Source organism: Hibiscus syriacus, unplaced genomic scaffold, assembly GCF_006381635.1.
Source record: "Hibiscus syriacus cultivar Baekdansim isolate YM2019G1 unplaced genomic scaffold, ASM638163v2 tig00110597_pilon, whole genome shotgun sequence".
NCBI classification, from domain to species: Eukaryota; Viridiplantae; Streptophyta; class Magnoliopsida; order Malvales; family Malvaceae; genus Hibiscus; species Hibiscus syriacus.
Window position 1 is genome coordinate 5,318,184 of NW_024062795.1, and position 20,960 is coordinate 5,339,143.

General features: G+C 29.8%; 1 protein-coding gene and 1 long non-coding RNA gene across 3 annotated transcripts; one reads left to right on the top strand and one right to left on the bottom strand.

Moving 5' to 3' along the window:
* Nucleotides 1-13,204: 13,204 nt before the first annotated feature.
* LOC120134029 (KH domain-containing protein At1g09660/At1g09670-like) lies at nucleotides 13,205-16,372 on the top strand. 2 transcript variants are annotated; one of them, XM_039150507.1, is made up of 8 exons: nucleotides 13,205-13,397; nucleotides 13,529-13,641; nucleotides 13,840-13,925; nucleotides 14,462-14,601; nucleotides 14,718-14,852; nucleotides 14,926-15,042; nucleotides 15,590-15,733; nucleotides 15,812-16,372. In XM_039150507.1, exons 2-8 carry the CDS (start codon nucleotides 13,541-13,543, stop codon nucleotides 15,956-15,958), a joined length of 870 nt encoding a protein of 289 aa, XP_039006438.1. In that variant the 5' UTR covers nucleotides 13,205-13,397; nucleotides 13,529-13,540; the 3' UTR covers nucleotides 15,959-16,372. The 2 variants fall into 2 exon arrangements, with proteins under 2 accessions (XP_039006438.1, XP_039006437.1); XM_039150506.1 differs by having other exon boundaries at nucleotides 13,207-13,397; nucleotides 13,526-13,641.
* Nucleotides 16,373-18,153: 1,781 nt separating this feature from the next.
* On the bottom strand, nucleotides 18,154-19,910 carry LOC120134328. The gene is made up of 3 exons (XR_005517156.1): nucleotides 19,605-19,910; nucleotides 18,677-18,935; nucleotides 18,154-18,332 (listed from the first exon to the last, which is right to left on the bottom strand). It is a non-coding gene; the product is annotated as an uncharacterized LOC120134328 (long non-coding RNA).
* Between the last annotated feature and the right edge of the window lie 1,050 nt (nucleotides 19,911-20,960).

Here is a 20,960-nt window from a genome sequence, read left to right on the forward strand (position 1 = left end):
ATCGTTCATTGTCTATATTTTTTTATTTATTTTTACATCTTTTTCCTTTTTTTCTTTTAATTTTTAATAATTTTATTTTATGATATATTTTTCTTTATATCTATAATATTTTTATTTTCTATTAATTTTTAATTTTTTTTATCGATCGTTTAATTATAATATCGAAGTTATAAAGTTTTCCAGCATTATTTCACATGAGTGTAGTGAAACTTATTTTTTATTCTCCCTATCTATTTTACTGTTTATATTTATGATTATTTTTTTCAATAATATTGTCTTATATATTAATGATTGCTGAGAAAGAAAACTGTCAAGTCTTTTAATTCAATAATTGACTGTCTACCTGCTCTGCTCATCAAATTTGTTTTTATTGCAAATCATGGTCAAATCTATAATTGACTATGAATTTCCTTTTTCTTATTTTAAGTAAATATATTTTTACATTGTTTAAATTATAAATGTTTTGATTTAAAATGTTCATGCTATAGTTAGTAAGTTTAAATATTTAAATTTGAATGTTTTATTAATTTTAAAATTAAGTAAATATATTCATCCTAAACATAAGGAATTATTTTAGACAATGTACATTTTATTGGATGAATTTTTTAAATACAATGAAATTATAAATTTTATATAAATTATAATATTTTTTAAAATTGTTAAAGAAATTTAAATATTATTTATGATTTTTATATCATTTTATTTAATTAAACGTTTACTCCTGTTCTAAGTCTAAAAGATTAATTGAATTCTCATCGTTTTTATGAATTTTTCTTTAAAATTTTTGTGCGTCTTTGACCATGACTTTGAAGTCTCTAATATAATATTGTACATATATTTAGTGTGTAATCACCATAAATATCAAGAATATGAACGATTAATATCGAGATATTAAAATTTATCTTTAAATATGTACTGTCATGTACTTATCCTAATTTAATAAAAAAAACTCTTAAAAATATTACAAGTGAATGATTAATTTTCTAGAGTTTAAAAATAAAAATGACCTAAAGAATATTTAAATTGTCCCATAATAATTTTAATATTTTAAATTAAAATATTATTTTTTTCAAATATAAATAATTAAAATATTTTTATAATAAAAATATTAAAATAATTTTTTTAAATATAATAAAAGAGTTATAATATTTTTATAATAAAAATACTAAAATATTTCAGTTTGACATATGGCATTAAACCCATGAGAGAGGATGACGAGGGTCCCTTATCGTTATCAATAATTGGACTTTACGTAAAAGTCCTTCAAAATAATTTAACCATTAATTAAGTCCTTATCGTTATATTTAACTTGCTAATCAAGTTTTAATATAGTTTGTCAAAGATTAAGATATTTAATCTTTCTATACTCGGTTCAAATCTTATTGTATATAAATATTATATGGAATTTTGATTTAAGTTTTTTATAATTTATAATTTATTGCGCAACCTCATATATAAAAATAATTATTGTTATCTTTAGAGATCTTACGTTCGCAGTTACGTTTGCAAGTGTATGTATGTTATCAATAACTAAGAAAAAATTTGAACATACATTATCTTATATCACTACAAATAATTTAAAAAATATTATAATTAAAGATTTAAGCAATAATTTACTTCATAACTTTTATATTTAATATATAAAAACAATTCTTTAATCATTGAGACTGATCGATTTGTATATCATAAACTATATTTAAATTCTTGTTTTATCCCTTAAAAAATTAATTAAAAGTGACCCTTGACGTTTTATTTTCGATACCCATTTTAACCTTTGGTTCTAAACCGTCAAAAAATTGCAAACAATAATTAATCGACATTCGAAACATGATAAGAACAAAAATCTTAAATTAATTTATAAAAATTATTAAACATATGAACGATGAATAAGAAAAAAGGAACAAAAACATGTGATAAAAAAATAGGGTTAATCTGTGGTTTAGTCCCTTAACTATATTTAATTTAAAGTTAAAACTTTTTCTTATTTTCTAATTTAATTTAAGAATTTTATTCTTCCCACATATCGACTAATTATAGGCTGATATATTTATTTTTAATGGTATTAGTAATAATAATCAAAATAAATAATATAATATTTTATTTAAAATGATAACAATAATTATTTTTATTAAATAAATAAAGAGAAAATATAAAAAAATTATAATCTCAAAAAAGAATAATTTATAAAATTTAAAATCAATTAGTCACGTTAACCGATTGTTTAAAATATCAAACACCAAAATATTTAAAAATTAACCTACAATTGATTGGTGTAGAACGATGAAAAATTATATTCTTTAAATTAGACAAATAATATCATAATATTATAAATAGAATAAACTGGGTTATAATTGATCATCATATAATGAACTTTTATAAAATTTAATTTAAAATAATTGATTAATAAATTATAAAATATAATTGATAAATAAATATTTAAAATTTAGAAGGTTAGATTGCATGCTTGGTGCTACCACAGCCTCTACTTCCCTCATGCAACTCTCACAATCATTGCTTACACTTCCCCAAATTTGTTTCCCTTTTCACGAAAAATATGAAATGTTTTTTTGTTCATAATATTTTCGAACTTTTAGTTTTAAGTTAAATCTTATTGGGTGTGGATTAAATTATTTTGAATCCATTAACATCTTTCTTTTAAAAGTAAATAAATATTTAAATTTGTTAAAAGACTAATTAAACCCCACGAGTAACGCCATCAATCATATGTGGAATGTTGTGTTAGTATTATGAACTAATATGGGTAAGTTGTTTAATTTTAAAATAAGTAACGTCTTTAAAGTGAAATAAACCATAAAAATTAAAAATTGATTTTAAAATTGAAAGGGTCCTAAAATATAATTAAACTATTTAACTATAGGAGGGGCAAGGACTTAATTATAATGATTTAAAAATATTAATTGTGTATAACTAATTAAACCATCAAAATTAGGGGGCAATTGTCCCTCTCACTTCTAAGATAAATTCGTCCCAAATCACATTAACATCGTAATATTTTTGGAATAAATACAAGATAACATATGTTTAAAGATATCTTAACCATGTCAATGAGTGTTGGCAAAAGTTATACCTCTATATCCACAATGCTCGAATCTAAAATTTTAATGAATAACAATAATTCTTTAATTATATCATACACTTAATTTGTGCATGTTTATTATGTCCTAAATTGAAGAGGATAATTACAAAAGATCCATAGCCGATTATAAGTATATAAAAATACGACGTGGAACCCATATACGATGTTAACTTCCTCAATCTTTTCCAGCATGATTCCAAGTGAAAAAGTCAGAACAAATTTATTTACTTATCTACAAAAGAAAACAAAGCTTTAATATTTGTTCATAAAATATTAATATTATTGTATATTTAATGAACAAATTTTGAATTCAAACAATTCCAAATATATATTAAATGTTTCTTCATGAATACTATGCCAAGGTGGTCCTCCACCATTCATATGTACAGTCTTCATAACAATGATTAATTTTCTTCGCAAAGTAAAAAAAGAAAGCACCGGGTCTTTAGTGCATGAGAATTGGACGGTAAACATCTTTCATTTCCACTTCAATTGCATTTCAAAATTAAGGAAAAGGAAACAACTTGAATCATCGTGAACATGTGGTTGGGAAGATCATGCTCCTTATAAGGGATGGGCATAAGACGAATCGATTTTTTGGTCATCTTAATTTTGATTTGAAATTCGAAGATTTTTATATAATTTGAACTTATCCAAACATTTGATAATGGTGCATTCGTTCTATTTTTTTTTTTTTGTAAAAGGGGTACTTTGTATTAGAATAAATGCAAAGTACACCACCTCATGAACCTCATTAAAAAACATCCCTATCCCTAATTGGAGGAAAAAGAGTGAACCAAGAGGTGGAAAAGAATAAAATATAGTATAACACGGAGAAACAAACCATTCCAACCCAAATCGCACCACAACTCACACAAACGCCCATACCTACTGAACGTGTTACATAAGACCTTGACATTTAACAACACTCAACCCAACACATTATAACCAACAATAACATTCTAAAAGACCCTTTGGAAGTAAAATCAGTGGATAATCTCAAAGAACACAGCCCTGGACTCCACACAGTCTCAGGCAGTCATGCACCAACCTCAAAAACAAATCTCGTACAACCTCAAATTAACCGTGTCACTCCTTTTCAACAAACACAACCCACCTTTCTTCAAATCAGAATCAGATAGTGAACTACCAGATAATTCAGAGGAATTTAGATCTGATTTCAACAATTTTAATCTCTTCAATGCTCGATCTCTTTTTATTTTTTCATCTTTCGAAAGAACTTTGTCTTGAATATCCAGTAGTGAGCCAGTAGTGAGCCAAATTTATTATGTTTCCTATTAAACCTATTGATCGGCACCTGCTCAGAACTCGAAACATCAAGAGGCCTTAGATTGACGGAATTAGACTTGGGACTGCCGAGTATCTACATATGAATTTGGGGCCGAACACCCAAGAATATCCCTGCTCGGCAGCCCATCGAAAGGCTCACTCAGCAAATCCATCGCATTACCTCCTAACGCTACACCCAATTCCTTTCTTTTCATATGCTCCATAATATATTTATCAACAGCATTGTGATAGCCGCTCGACTGACATATAGAAGAGTGCGCCCTAGCCCCATACCTTAATTGTAACATCCCAAAATCTGGGTCAGTGACTAAAATGAGAATTTTTGAAATTTGATGATAAAAGTAGAATAGTTAAATAGTTCAATGACTTATTGGAAATATAGTTGAAGGTTGTTTGGTCATTATTGAATGAATTAAAGGGTAAAATGGTCAATTGACAAGTAAGATTTTTATTTTCCTTTATAAGATAAGGGAACCACGTGGGAAATGAGATAATTCTCCAGAGTTTTCTTTCTTCTTCTTCCTCCTCCCGTATCTCCAAGCTCAAAGGTGAGTTTCTTTGTTTGTTGATTAATTGTTGATTTTAAGGTTGGGTTATGATCATTAGATGATAATTAAGCTTAAGGAAAGCTTAATTTGTTCTAAAACAACAAGATGAAAGATATAGAAGAGATTAAAGGAAATGAGTTTTTAGATGAATTTATGGGAAAAAGTTAATAAGTGAAATTTGAAAAGGAATTTGACTTGTCATCACTAATAATAAGAGATTTATAAAGTTAGAAAGGATTAATAACAAAGTTGAAAGTTTAATAAGATTCTTAATTTTAAGAATCAGGATGAGATATGGAAGATGTAGATGGTTTATATGAATACAAGTTGGTTTAAGTAATGGTAGTTGAGTTTAATAACATGATAAGGGCTTAAAATAGAAGAATTGAATGAAGAGTTGATGATTTTCGGGCGTAAAATACAAATTTTGGGCAAAGTGTATCGATGCACATTCAATGTGTACCGATGCACTCTTTAAAGAAGAAACATCGAAGGCTTTGAGTGTACCTATGCACAGTTAGTGCATCGATGCACCCCCTTAAGATTAAACATCAAAGGTGATTTGTGCACCGATGCATGGGTAGTGCATCGATGCACATATTAACGGATGCATCGATGCACATGTTAACGGATACATCGATACACTATAGAATGTATCGATGCACTTCAATGGGAAATGGAATAAATCTTTCTTTCAGTCTAAGAAGTGATAGATTATAGTATATCGATTGGATACTGATAGTATAAATATATGATTGTGTAGATATCGATCGAGAGCAAGTTCCGGAATGATTGAAAGATTAGAATTGATCCAAAAGAGAAAATAAGTCATATGAGTAATTAATAGCAAGTGATGCCAAGGTGAGTGCATATTAGATTGTATATGATATAAAATGGAAATAAGACTTGCGACAAGTCTATTTCTTATAGTGTTATGCTTAAATTCATGAACATGAACATGTGTTTGTTATGAATTATATGTTGTGTAGTTATGAATATATGTTTATATAATGAATAATATGCATATGTGATATATGAATATAAGAGATTAAGTGAATGAACATAGTTGATATGCAGGATTATATAAGAATAAGATATGAATCATATAATATAGATTATATGAGAAAAATATGTGAATAAGATATGATATATATGTTTATGAGAAACCATGCAAGTAACATGAACTAGGGGATATGAATATATGAATACATGTTTGTGTGATAACCTATGTAAACTGATTTAATTGATCTATGTGATTACACGAGAATATGATATAAGCTATATGGTAATGACATAAGTGATTATATGAATATGTGATATAAGCTACGTAACAAGGACTTATGTGATCATATGAGAATGAGATAAAGAGCCATGTGATATATGACATGAGTTATATGAAAGAGAAAGTATATGTGATAAGTGAATCATATGATTATATGAAGATGTGAATCGATATAAAGATAATGTCCATGTTATGTGTAAAGAGAGCTATAGGTATAGTTGGCATGCCAAGAGTCGAGAGATTTAAAGTGGTCATTCGGGATATTTCATAGTGGTTATTCGGGACAAATTTCATAGCCCCTAGTGGGACCCCATACGAGTTGTGGTGACAGCATAGTGCACAACCTCAATAGACTCACATATATATAGTTCTCAAAAGTGTACATGGGCTAAACAAAGAGATAACAATGAAGATAGTACTTGTGAAGTATATGCTTTTGTGATATGAACTGTATTATATGATTGATATGATGATCTGTGTATGGTCTGAATGAGTCATATGTTGATAAAAATGTATGATTAAAGGATATAAATGATAATAATATGGATAATATAATAAGATTATGATGGAAATAAGGTATGATGTGTATATGTGTACATTATGTTATATAGAATGATTGTGTAACATCATGAAGTGATATTGTAACATCCTTAATATCGGGTTAGTGACTAGATTAAAAAATTTCAAAAATTGGTGACTAAAGTAGGATAATTTAATAGTTCAACGATTTATTGGAAATATATGATGAATGTTATTTAGTAATTATGGAATGAATTAAAGGGTAAAATAGTCAATTGACAAGTGAGATTATTATTCTTTCTTTATAAGAAAAGGGGACCACGTGAAAAGGGAGAGATTTCTCAAGAGTTCTCTTATTCTTTTTTTTTTCTCGTGGAAGCCAAGAGCAAAGGTAAGTTTGATTTAGCTATTGATTTCTTGAATTTTTAAGTTGGATTTGAGTCTTTGGGGGTTATATAAGCTTAAGGAAAGCTTATATAAGTTTAAAACACCAAGAAGAGAGAATTAGAAATGAATTTCTATTAAGAGTTTATAAATGAACTTTTATTATAAAAAAGGTTTGTGAAGTTCTAAGGATGAATTTGACTTGTCAAAGGTCTAATTAAGAAGTGAGAAGCAATAGAATTGAATATGGAACATGTTGAAAATTTAGTGTAATTCTTGAATTACATATGGAGAATAGGATTTTGATGTTAAATAGGTGATTAATGAATAGGAACGAGTTTGAATATGAGTATGTAAGTTAAGAATAAGAAAGGGGGTGATATATGAAGTTATTAAGTTAAAAAGAGTGGATTTTCGGGCATAAATTGGAATTATGGGCTATGTGCATCAATGCACATTCAATGTGTACCGATGCATCAAGGGTAAATTTCTAGAAATTGTTCAGTGTGTATCGATGCACAGGAAGTGCATCGATGCACCCCTTAAAAATAGAAACATCGAAAGCAATTAGTGCATCGATTCATAAGGAGTACATCGATGCACATGTTAAGAGATGTATCGATACACTGTAGAATGCATCGATGTACTTCAAGGGGAAATAGAAATAAACCTTTCTTTTGGTCTAAGAAATGATAGATTATAGTATATCAATTGGATACTAATATGTATCAATGTATGATTATATAGATATCGAACACGCACAAGTCCCAGAACGATTATCAAGTTATGATTCGATCGCAAGAGGGGAAATTATAAAAATGGATTGAAACTTAGTGAGGCTAAGGTGAGTGCATATTCGATAGTATATGATGGTTGATGGAAATAAGACTTGCGACAAGTCTATTTCCTATAGCGTTGCGTATGAATTTATGAATAGTAACTTGTGTTTAATATGAGTGTGTGTATGTTTGTTTATATGAATTGATTTGTTCTTGTATGTACATATGAATATGAAAATGATCTATGTGCATATGTGATATATATGATATACATGAACATATGTGAACAAGAGATGAAAATGATATACATTTTATATGAACACATGGGAAATGTTATAAGATAAGTGACATATGATTATGAACTCATATGAACAGTGATATGTACATGTGAATATGTGACATGATAGATTGCTAATGCCCATGTTATGTGTAAAGAGAGCTAGAGGTATAGTTGGCATGCCAAGAGTCGAGGGTTCTACGTGGTCCTTCAGGACATATATGTATTCTTTGGAATATTTACAGGGTCTTGTGAGACACATATATGATCAATTGAAATATGTATATGGTTCTTAAGGAGTGGTCATTTAGGATAAATACAGTACATAGGTCATTTGGGACAAAATTCATAACCCCTAGTGGGACCCCATATGAGCTGTGGTGACAGCATAGTGCACAACCTCAGTAGACTCACATATCTACAGTTATCACATGTGTATATGGGCTAATAAAGAGATAACAATAAACTTATTACATGTGACTTATATGCTTTTGTGCTGTGAATTATATTACATGTTTTATATGATTATATTTGGATTATATGAATGAATGAGTCATATGTTGGTTAAAATGATAGGTATAAGAGGATATGTTTAAGGGATATAAATGATAATAATATTGATAGTAAAATAAGGCTAATGATGGAAATGATGAGTGATGAGTATATGTGTGTATGTTCTTACATGTAATATATATTGTATAGGTGTTCTAGGTATTTGTTACATGAATAAGGATATGAGTGATATGATATGATAACAGTGATTGTTATGGCATTATTACAAGTTATAGTTACATTACATGTTTATTGCCTCACTAAGTCATAGACTTTGCGTGTGATTGTTTCACACGTAGGTTACCGAAGTGAGAAGAGTAAAGAGCAATGTGGAGCAAGACATGTCAGTTCTCCTTACCAAAGGTCAGATCAGAAGAAAGGTGAATAATATGTATTTTAATATATAAAGTTCTAGTTGGCATGTATTCAAAATAATATATATTGTATAAGCTCTGAATAGTTTTGTAAACATTTTGAATAAGATATATGTTATAAAAGTTTTAAATTACTCACTATTTTATACAAGTAAATGTTTTGAAAAGTCAATGTGACACCTCAGACTCGTATTCGGATCGAATACGGGTTGAGGGTGTTACAGATATGTTCATACATATTTAAGCATTTAGAGTTTCCTTTATAAGTTTAATGTCTCACTAAGTCATAGACTTAGCATGTGATTGTTTCACACGTAGGTTATAGAAGCGAGAAGAGAAGCGAATAAATGCAAGACATGTCAATATCTCCCTTACAAAATTTTGGATCAGAAAATAGATTATTTAAATGTGTTTGATTATTTTGATTATAGTTGGCATGTACTAATTGATTGAGTTGAATATGCTATGATCGATTTTAGTTATTTTGGTCAATTTATGTAAATAAACCGCTTTTATTTTAATGAAAGTTTTAAATTTTCTTTGAATTTTGTCAAGAGTCAAAGTTTGACAAGTTAATGTGACACCTCAGACTCGTATTCGGGTCGGGTACAGGTTAGGGGTGTTACATTAATATCTTGGAATTAAAAAAACCCATGCAATTATTTAAACCCTTTTTCACTAACCCATCACGAGGTACAAACGGACAAGCATGCACATTGTCTTCTATGGCAACACATAGCTCCAACTCAGCGACCACGAGCCCACTACAAGATGTCTCTGAAGAATTAGAAGCATCACAACTCTGACACCGTAAAACATGTGTATTAACCCCATAACGCACTGCCTGGGGTACTAAATCTTGAGCCCATAACTCTTCACAATGAAGACCAACACCAGCTTTCTCCATAATTGGACACCTCGATCCACCAACAACAGTCAAGCCATCGAGAAAATCTTGAAGCTCTTCCTGATCAGTCTCCATATGTGAGTTAGCACGAAAAGATTGAGTAGTCATACCAGCACAAACCTCTAAATCGGGAGTATTTTCTGAAGATACCTCGACTATCTCCTTCACCATGGAGCCGGAGAGGCAACATCCCAAGCCATCGAAGACGAATCTTCCCAAACAGAATCTGGGCTAAAACAGGGTTCAAACTCAAAAACAAATACTGAAACAATCCTTTTCCCAACTACCAAATCGATTGTTTCTTCCACACGAGCTTTACAGTTCTTTGTAATCTGAAACATATCCCTATCAAACGATCCGGGATTAAGGGTTCCTTCCTCAATGGAGATGAGATCTCCCCATTTCTTTGCAATGTTTCTGAAAGTAATGACTCCACACAAATGGAAGTATCCCCCTGCAAGATAGCCATGCTCGACGGCTGCAACACTGGAAATTCTCCGACCACACTTCCACTTTGTCAAAGAAAATTTTCAACGCTTCAGACTGGTTAAGAAGAGTATGATCCCTACTCTCTTCATCTTCAAAAATGATTAAAATTGCTAAACCACTTAACCTCATGATTTTCGGGCCTGATATACCTTCCTTGTGCATAAAAGCGGAAATGCTCTTTCATTTTCATAAACTTTCTACACCATCATACCAGACTGTCTCTAAGTGAAACTAGCTTATCCTCGTCGACAACACCAACAATGGGAGCCTAATAAAGACTATCCACCACCATTCTGATCTTAGCCTCAGCCGGATTTGGACCCAAAGACTTCTTTCTCCAGAAAGCTTCTCGAGGTTGAAATCTCGCCATGAAAACTCGAATTTTATTACCTTGAATTCTGTTCTATCGGCACAATTGATGGCCTTCCTCGCATCCTCCAATCTTGTGAAACAAACAAAACCAAATCTACTGCCTCCCTTGCTTCTTTTATTAGGAATGAAAGAATCGACCACCTCGCCATATTTATCGAATAATAACCAAAGACCTTGATGATGAATAAACTCTTGAATATTAAAGATGATCACCGTAACACAGTTTCACACTAACGAAATTCTTGCCTTACTCGCCATAAAGAATATAATTATGAAAACGCCTGAAATTTTTGAACACCTGAATTTTAGAGAGAATGAGGAGCTTCTCTCACCTTAAATCTTAGTAACATATTTAAAAGTATACTCGCATTCGTTCTAAATTTGTCCCGACTTTTAGGTAAAAAAATATTTTTAATATAACATAAATATTTTTTCTTAATTTTTATTCAACAAGATAAGATAATTATGAGAATATATAGAAGAATATTATAATAACGATCTCTACGTATATAGAATGACATTAGAGTAATTATTCAGATAGAATCAAATTAAAAATATACTTTCAATCTAATTTTATACCGATTTATTTCACAAACTTTGATCTCTGGTTATTTCTGTCACAAAACTCCGGTCTAATTCCATCTTTCCATTTAGTATAAGCGTATAACAACAAATGTGGTATGGTAAATAAATGGCTTAATTAATGCATCTTTTGCCCCCTAATTTTTACTTGTTTTCTCATTTTCGTATCTAACATTTTTCTCCCTGTCAACGGTGCCTTTAAAGCATGTAAGCATCGTTTATTTATCTCAAAATTGTCACTAAAAATTATTTTAATAATTCATCAAGACATCAAGAGACCTTAAAAAATAGTATTGTTCTCCCCATAAATATTGAGTTCAAACAACTATTACCTCTTGTCATCATCTCAGACTATTTAATTCTTTTTGATTAGTTGGAACGAGTCTTTGTAATACTTTCGACAAAATAAACGCAACCGAATTTAATGAAAAAGGAAAAATATATATATCAAATACTTCAAGTTTTATTTTTGTTTAATTTAATCCCTAAAAATTATTTAATCATAAACTGATTCCTATTTATTTCTAGATTTTATAATTTGTTGATCTTTATGTAATACGGGTGTCCATTGTCCAGTTCAAAATTATATATATATATAGGCTACAAAAGTTTTTTTTTTAAAAAAAGAACTAAATCCAAATGAAATTTTATCGTTCGAATAAGTAAAAACTTTTATATTCAATAACTGACTTTTGACAGAAAAAAATCGATTAACATTTTTTTTTTAATTTTTAATTAATTCAATTTTAGACAATTTAGTTCGATTACCGATAAAATTAATAGTTTTAGGATGAGACTTGCTAGACATGAAACCTGAGGCATTGGAAGAACGTCGAGGAACCATTTTGGGTCGAAATAGCGTTTTCGTGGAGAAAGGAAGGCTCAATTGGAAACTTGATGCCATGAATTATTCTAGCCACCGATGTTGATCAACTTTCTATTGTCATAATGTCATAGATTATACATAATTCACATGATCACTATTGAAACGTTATTTCGCAAATTGTTTTTCACATAACACACTCAAAATCAATAAAAATATATCTAAAAGTTTAACATTTAATTCTTCGACGTCTTCCTACAATTGTCTAATGAGATTATTTTCAAAACATATTATTTATATTCTCGAAAGAATGCTTCTCATTGTTTGAATTCTTAAATAAATATTTCAAACTCCTTAAATTTGAGAAGACGCAAACGTAAAAAATAATATTATTTATGTTAATTAAATGAGACAAATTATGATGTTTAATGTAATTACAAAAGATAAAAAAATATTTTTTTATTATGATTAAGAAAATTTCTAATTTAAAAGATGATAGTAAGGAGATAGAATAATATAGGTGCATATGTTAATGTATTTATATAAACGTAGACTTCCTCTCGAATTAGATTTGTTCAAGTTAAGTGAGGTCGAATTTTAAAATTTTAAAATTTGAATTTAATCTTATTTAATTTAAATTATTGTATAAATTTAATTACTTTTTATCATTTAAAATTAAATTTAAATTAAACCAATTAAAAAAATAAAACTCTCATCTAAACTTGATACAAATTAAATTTATCAAATCAAATGAAATTATCCAAATCATAAATAAATCAACTATAAAGCCATAATTATCAATTAAATTTTATTCACATATCAAATATAGAACAAATCAATGATTATTGGAAAGTATTTATAATAAATAAATAGCATGAAAATTGAAAGAAAAAAAGGGATTAAATGGTAAGAAATTGAAGAGGGGGCACATTATATATAGAAGAAAACAAAGAATGGAAGAGTCCTCTTGGAGTAGGTCTTTGATCTCTCATTGACACTCTTCTCCACATAAAGGGGCAGCTGCAGCAGCAGTATTTGCTTCCATCTCTGCCCCTTTTATCCCTTTCCCTTTAAGCTTCTCCACCCGCCATTCTCATCAAAGTAAAAGTCTTGGCGTTTATTTTCTCTCCTTTTTTTTTTCTCTATTCTTTATATATGTATAGCTTTTGATTGTTGACTTTGGGTTTTTTTTTGTGTGTGTTTATTTTGCTTCTGTTGAATTGATTAAGAAGGGGTGAGTGTATATGATGGGAGAAAGAATCTTACCGGGAAGTTTCTTCCAGTACCCACCTTCTGGACTCCATGCTTCTCCTCACAGGCCTTCGCTTCCTTCAGATCGTGAAAGGTTTGCCCTTTTTTATGTTGAATTACTTTAGTCAATCGAATCCCATGTTTTGTTTTTAATTTTTGGAATTCTTTACTCTAATCATTGATGGTTTTCTTGTTTTTTGGTTTCATAATTTGAGCTTTTTTTATTCTGATTATGAGCTTACTATGTATTGCATTTCTTCAATCTGTCTTACAATTTAAGCAACAATGGCAGGTATTTAGCTGAATTATTGGCTGAGAAACAGAAGTTGGGACCTTTTGTGCAAATTCTGCCACTATGCACCCGGCTTCTTAATCAAGGTTATTGAATCATCTGTTTTTTTTTATCCTTTTTGTTTGATGTAAAATCCATTAGCTGTCGTGATTTGTATAATCAGAAAATGGGTGTGATTGTTTTCTCTCTGTGGTCGAATGGAAATCATTCTTATAAGCTGTCCTATCCATACATGTTCATATAAACTTTCTGAAGGATAATCCTCTTCTAGTTGAACGTATGTTTCGTTCTTCTAGATTGTTATCGGTGACTCGTTATCCTAGTGTTCTGTTGGTACTTTTTCTTTCGAGGATAATCCACTCCATACAAATATAATTGTCCTATTATATTATAATTCTTAACTGGCTACATTTGGTTTTAAGTGATTACAAGCTGAAATATTCTTTAGCTAGATATTTCTACACTCTTTTATGTGCTTTTAAAGTGAGCAAACCGGAGGGATGCCACTAGAGAGTTGTACTAAAGCATGTAATCAATCATAAATCCAGATGATGACATTTACTGGCAAAGACGATCTGGACAACATATGGAGTCACTTTTTCTTTTTCTTACATTGCTGCAGAGATTAAAAGGGTCTCAGGTCTTAATCCCGGTTTTGCGGATCATGATAGATTTGAGCATGATAGTCCTTTAAGGTCGTTGGTTCAACATCCTAATGGGAGACAGATGGATATGGAGGGATGGTCTGCAATGCAAACAGAGGTAATTCTGTTTAATGTTTATATGCCCATTTGTTCTTAAGATCAATGATTTGATTCCAATTAATGTTAAATCAAAGGAAAATGGAAAGTTCCTTTATTGAAAATTTCTTGCTTCAGGAAAACAAGCTTATACAACGAGTTGCTTCAATTCAAGATGCATCGATGGGTTGGCCTGGTTTGCGGGGAGTCCCTACAACACCAATTGTAAAGAGGGTTGTTAGACTTGATGTACCCGTGGATAAATATCCAAATGTAAGCTATTTCAAAAGTAAGATTTTCGTTTATTTCCTTTTAAGTTAACATTTACGACTCCGCGGCTTTTCAGTATAACTTTGTTGGCCGAATTTTGGGACCACGTGGGAATTCCCTGAAGAGAGTTGAAGCTGTGACAGAGTGTAGGGTGTACATAAGAGGCAAGGGTTCTGTCAAGGATTCGGTAAAGGTATGAATTCTTTTAATACCAACATGTAATTTTGGTAACACATTCTGCAGTTGGACCTATATCATAGGTCAAGTCCTATGGTCATTTGTTTAGATTCTTATTATAATGGAAGCGTTGTCTATTTTCTTAGTTGGTTGCAGTATGTCGGTGGCTGATTGTTTGGCTAGCCATAGGAGTATGATATCCTATATATCCTACTTTTTTATATCTTTCCTTCCAAACCATTTTCTAAAGGGCATTGTAAATAGTAGGCTAGATGAAAATTGGTCATCTTATTTTATATATACTGTTGATGTGTGCGTCTCCATTTGCATTTGACATACTCCTAAGCGAACTTGAGTATTATTCCTAGTTTCCGGATGAAGTAACTTGTTACCTAGTTAAAGATAGATCATTAGTCGCTTAGTGAACTGTGAATTGAGATGAAATTTCATATTTTCAACATAAATATGAGATTGAGTTTTCCATTGGTGTTTTGCTTCAATTGTTGTTATTCATTTGTACTTTTCTTTAAAATTTGCACTACTGGTTGATGACTTTTCTATAGGAAGAGAAACTGAAAGATAAACCGGGATATGAACATCTTAACGAGCCGCTGCACGTGTTGTTGGAGGCTGAATTTCCCGAGGATGCGATAAACTCTCGTTTGGACTATGCTATTGGAATACTAGAAAATCTTCTGAAGCCTGTGGTACAAACAAAGCAATTTGTGTTTTTATTTTATTTTATTTTGTGTTCTTTTTAACCCTTCCTTTTCAACCGTCTTCAGGATGAATCCTTGGATGACTACAAGAAACAACAGCTTAGGGAGTTGGCTTTACTAAATGGTACATTACGGGAAGAGAGTCCGAGAATGAGCCCAAGTATGTCACCCTTTAACAGTACCGGGATGAAACGGGCCAAGACAGGAAGATGACCTTACCGATGATACATCTTATTAATTGAAATCATGATGGCTTTGTGGTGGTTTGATCAGGAACTTAGGGATGTTGAATTAGGAAGATCTAGTCAAACTCCTGTCAGTTTTGCACGGCGATGGAGACCATCGGCGGTCTCTTTCTCCATTGATCCTGTCTTCCAACTTCTCATCCTCTCCATAGAGTTGACAACTCTTCTTGATTATACTATGAATAACCTCTCCCATAGTTTATTTTTGCCATGTTCTTTCCGCTTCCGCGTCTCGTAACCTCTAATTTACTCGAATATCCTTTGCACTGACAATTTTCATGCATATTTCTACGTATGCATGCCTTTTAATATAAGATACTATCAGTCATTGTATTGTATTTTGATTTGATAATAAGTAATATTCTCTCTATTGTGTTTATTTTGATCTTCCCCGCCTGGCACTGAACTGGTATACGTGTCCTTGTTATTCATCTATTCATAATTGCAGAACTTCAGGAATTTGTTTTCGGGGTACTTATAGTGTGAATGTTATTGAATATATTTTATATATATATATACATATTTTTGAATAGTTTAGGATGATTATAAGGTAGTATATGTTCATAATATTTTTTAATCATTAACGACGTAAACACACCTTGTAGACATATTTGTTTGAACTCGAAACTTCAATAGAAAATAATACTTTCTTTAACTATTGGGGTTACTCAATAAATTCAGTAATCGAATATATTTAAATTGTCACTATTTGATAATATTGAATGTTACTTATCAAAGAATAGATGAATGTTATTGAATATATTTAAATTTCGATAAGAATTGAAATATCTTTTGATAACAGGTCTTTTACCGTTTGTTAATTTTATTCTCGGTAGAATTTACGTTTCCAGGTGCGGGATCTTTTGGTCCATATCTTAGAAAATTGAGAAATTCTTTGGTAAGCAAACAGAACAAAGTAAAATTGTGCATACAAGATAGGACTGTAAATTAATATTCTTGATTTATGTTCATTTATTTATTTCAATAATGAATATGAAATAATATATTTATCAGACAAATGAGTTTGAACCGATATATATATTTTATTTCGTTACATTTTTTGAGCAAAGTTCATTCATGAATTTATTTATTAGTTCACTACACATTTATTTATTTAAATTTAATTTCTATTGAAATTATAAAATTTTATGTTAATTTTATTTATTTATAATATAATTTATAATATTTATATTTAATTATTTTTTTATCTAAAACAATAGAATCATGCTTGTTTATGATTTGGATAAATTTTTAATTGTTCGTAAACATATTTCTTGAACTTTCTATTCATGAATATATTAAATTCATATTTTTATTTTATTATACATAGACTATTTTTATAATGTTTACATCATATAGTATTATATCTTATTAAATTATTTTTGCGATATATTATAAAATTTTCAGATTAACATTTCCCTCCATCAAATCCACTTCAGATTAAAATTTTCTACTTCATTAACAATTTTAATAAAAAAAAAGATAAAATTACACATTTAATACCTAAACTATTATTATTATTCCGTTGGTAACCAAATTTTATATATATATATATATTTTAAATTCATACATTATTTTTAATTTAAATTTCAATTTGATATCCGCCATTAAAAAATTAACAAAACTGTTAATATGATATTTTTTAATTTTTTCAATAATGACATGACATTACCTTATAGTAACACGCCAATATCACCGTTAAATTTTTAACGGCAGGTTCCAAAATGAAACTTAAACTAAACGTTATATATGATATTTTAAAAAAAAATAATGTTTAGATACCAAAATGAAACAAAAGTAGTAGTTTAGGCACTAATCGTATAGTTTATCCTAAAAAATTGAATAGAAATTTATCTTCCCTATAGATAAATGGATTATACAGCATGAATGGATCAATCATTGTAGTTCGAAGATTAAATCACACCCTGTTCGTACCAACAGCAATCACAAGAAATAAGGTTGTTTTTCATTTCAAGCTTCATCTTTTGTATGGTACACACTTGTAGTCACAAGCGAATGTTTAATTATTAAATTCAATCAGGCAGACAGCGAAGGGAACTCAACCACAACCACTACAGGACCGATATCTCGACTCTGAAAATGTGATTGCATCTAATTTCACAAAACCTTTCTGACCTCTTTTACTGAAGTTTATGCATCTCCTTTCAAAGTAAAGCACAAACCTTAAAATTCATAATAAAATCTCATTTTATCATTACAAATAGTACAAGTTATGTTTGGAATTTTATCTGACCTCTCCAAAGGGTTTGCTTAAATCCTGATCTATGGCCACTAGAAAACCGGTTTCTCTAAAACAACACCAGCAGCGATGCTGTTTTGGCCTGCATAACAGAAGGTAAAAGAATAAACATAAAACGAGGATAAAATGCAAAACAATAAAATGTCATCAGATGACAACAATCATAAAAACTCGAAAAGCAGACTGACAGATGCATATGGATATAGATATTTGAGTTTCAAGCTTTGAACATGCACGAGTGTATTGAAGCTCAAAGTTCCATATCAGCATAAAAGATTACAAAGTTCTTCATTTACATTCGATCATTATGTCAACCACTAGAATACATGCATGGATGATTAGAAATTATTTCTTCCTCACAAACAAAAGAACGGATGTAACTGAATCTAGATGATTGAGGACCACCGAAAAAGTTTGCGTACACACCTCAAATAGGACAAGCTGATTTTACAACGATGCTCTCAGCCCCCAAGGCCTAGTTCAACCTCGAGTTCATCATCTTGTTCAAACAACTTCAAAAGACGGGCATATTGTTCGTCTCGTTTCTTTTTCTGCCACAACTTGTAAAGGAAAAACGAAAACAACCCTACTGCAACAAGCCCGAACAGTACAAAGACTATTATGGTCGCAGTATTATTATTTGTATCAGGCTTGGTTTTTGAGCTTGTGGAGTCATCAGAAAAACCTGAAAAAAGGAAACATATCGGAGCAAATTGTTTAACAGGTTCAATATGAACAACCTTTACTTTTGATGTTACAGCTACTTAATCCATAATCCAATCGAATTCAGCTGCAAAAAAATTCAATGAAGGATAAAAAAAGCAAGTACAACAATAAGAAGGAATAAGACGCAATAGTTTCACGTCGACTCCGTTAAATCAGACACCATAATTTCCCAAAATTTCATGGATATTGGATTAAGAGGGTTGAATTTGAACCTTGAACCAAAAACTTAATCATGCTACATAAATCCTAATTGCCAACTTATACCGCTACGTAGCAGATTTATCCTAGCAAAAATTTCAAGAAAAGAGAGAAAAAAAGTCAAGTTTAGAATTTAATTTTGGTAAAGATGGATACAAAATGCTCTGATTTTCATGTTCGTTCGATGTTAACTTCCTTGAAGCCAAACAGATAATATTAATAATTACTAAAAAAACCAATCAATAAATAAAATTGTCTGATCTGCATTCTCGAACATGTAAACTGTACGAATTGACAATACAAATAAACTTGATTTTCACGCAATCAATGATTCGAATGCAGACCAGAATAGAATGATATTTCAATTAAAAAATACAAGTGTCTTTCAAACAACGACAACAACAAAACAAAAAGCGATTTAGAAAGAAACCTGGAATGAGTTGTAGATGAACGGAAGCGAAAAACAGTAGAAAACGAACCGATCTACTTCTTGAAATTCCTGTCATTCTCTCACTCTCTTTCCCGCGGCAGAGAAAGAGGAATCGATCTTTTTCTCGACCTACAATTTTCCAGATTTCTCTGACAAAAGATGCCGATTTTTGCAATGTTGCCCAATGCCCGGTCCTATATATTTATATTCAAATTGAATCTCTCCCAAAAAAAAATATCAAATTGAATTCTCCGCGTAGGATTTTATCTTCAGGCCTTGAATTTATCCAACTAAAAACAATGGGAAAATGTCCTCGATGATGGCTCAATGCTTTGACCAAACTTCGAGTTAAGCCGTTTTATATATATAAAGATAAATTAATCATATAAATTAAAATTATTAAAATATATAAATTAGACATATAAAAATACATATAATAACAATAATGACTTGTTGATAAACTAGTATTATCATAATTCAATTACAATTTATTTTTTTATGATTGTGAATTCTTATCGATATCTAATTTGAAAGTACAAAATAAGGATAAATAAAAAATATAATTAAATAAATGCTATCAAAATTTAAAGAGTAGACGTAAAATTTAATCTTAAGAAAAAGAAAAAAATATATATTACAAGAAAATAAAAAAATGTTTTATTATAGTAGATAAAATTATCCAACATTTTCACACACAAAAAACTAATTAAAATAATAAAAAGTAACAGGACTCCGTTTAACTAAAGGAAAAGGGATGAAAGAAACAGAAAAAAGGTCAAGTCTGGTGGTCAATTAAGAAAATTATAAGAATAAAATGATTTTTTAGGATGCAATTAAAATATTAAAAATATTAAGGATTAGTTCAAAATAAATCCAATTTGAATGTAAACCTTCGAAAATCAAAATGTAGATAAAAACGTATAATACAATTAACTCAATTATATTATGTAAACCTTCGAAAATCAAAATGTAGATAAAAATTTGAATGTTACGATTTAACGACCTAATAGCCAAAAGAATTTAATATAAGAAGTTAAATTGTTAAATTGAAACCTTTTAAAGTTTAACGACCAAATTGATACACAAAACAAAAATCAACGACTAATAGGATAGTTTACCATTTTTTAATTAAACATATCTAATTTACCTATTGGAACAATCAATGACTAATAGGATACACAAAACAAAAATCAATGACTAATAGGATAGTTTACCATTTTTTTAATTAAACATATATAATTAACCTAGAGGAACAATCAATGCACAATTGAAGTACTCCCATCTTTTTCAAACCAGAGGTATAGAGAAATAGATGACATAGAGCTTTAGATGTTTCTTTACTGTGTGAGAGCTTGA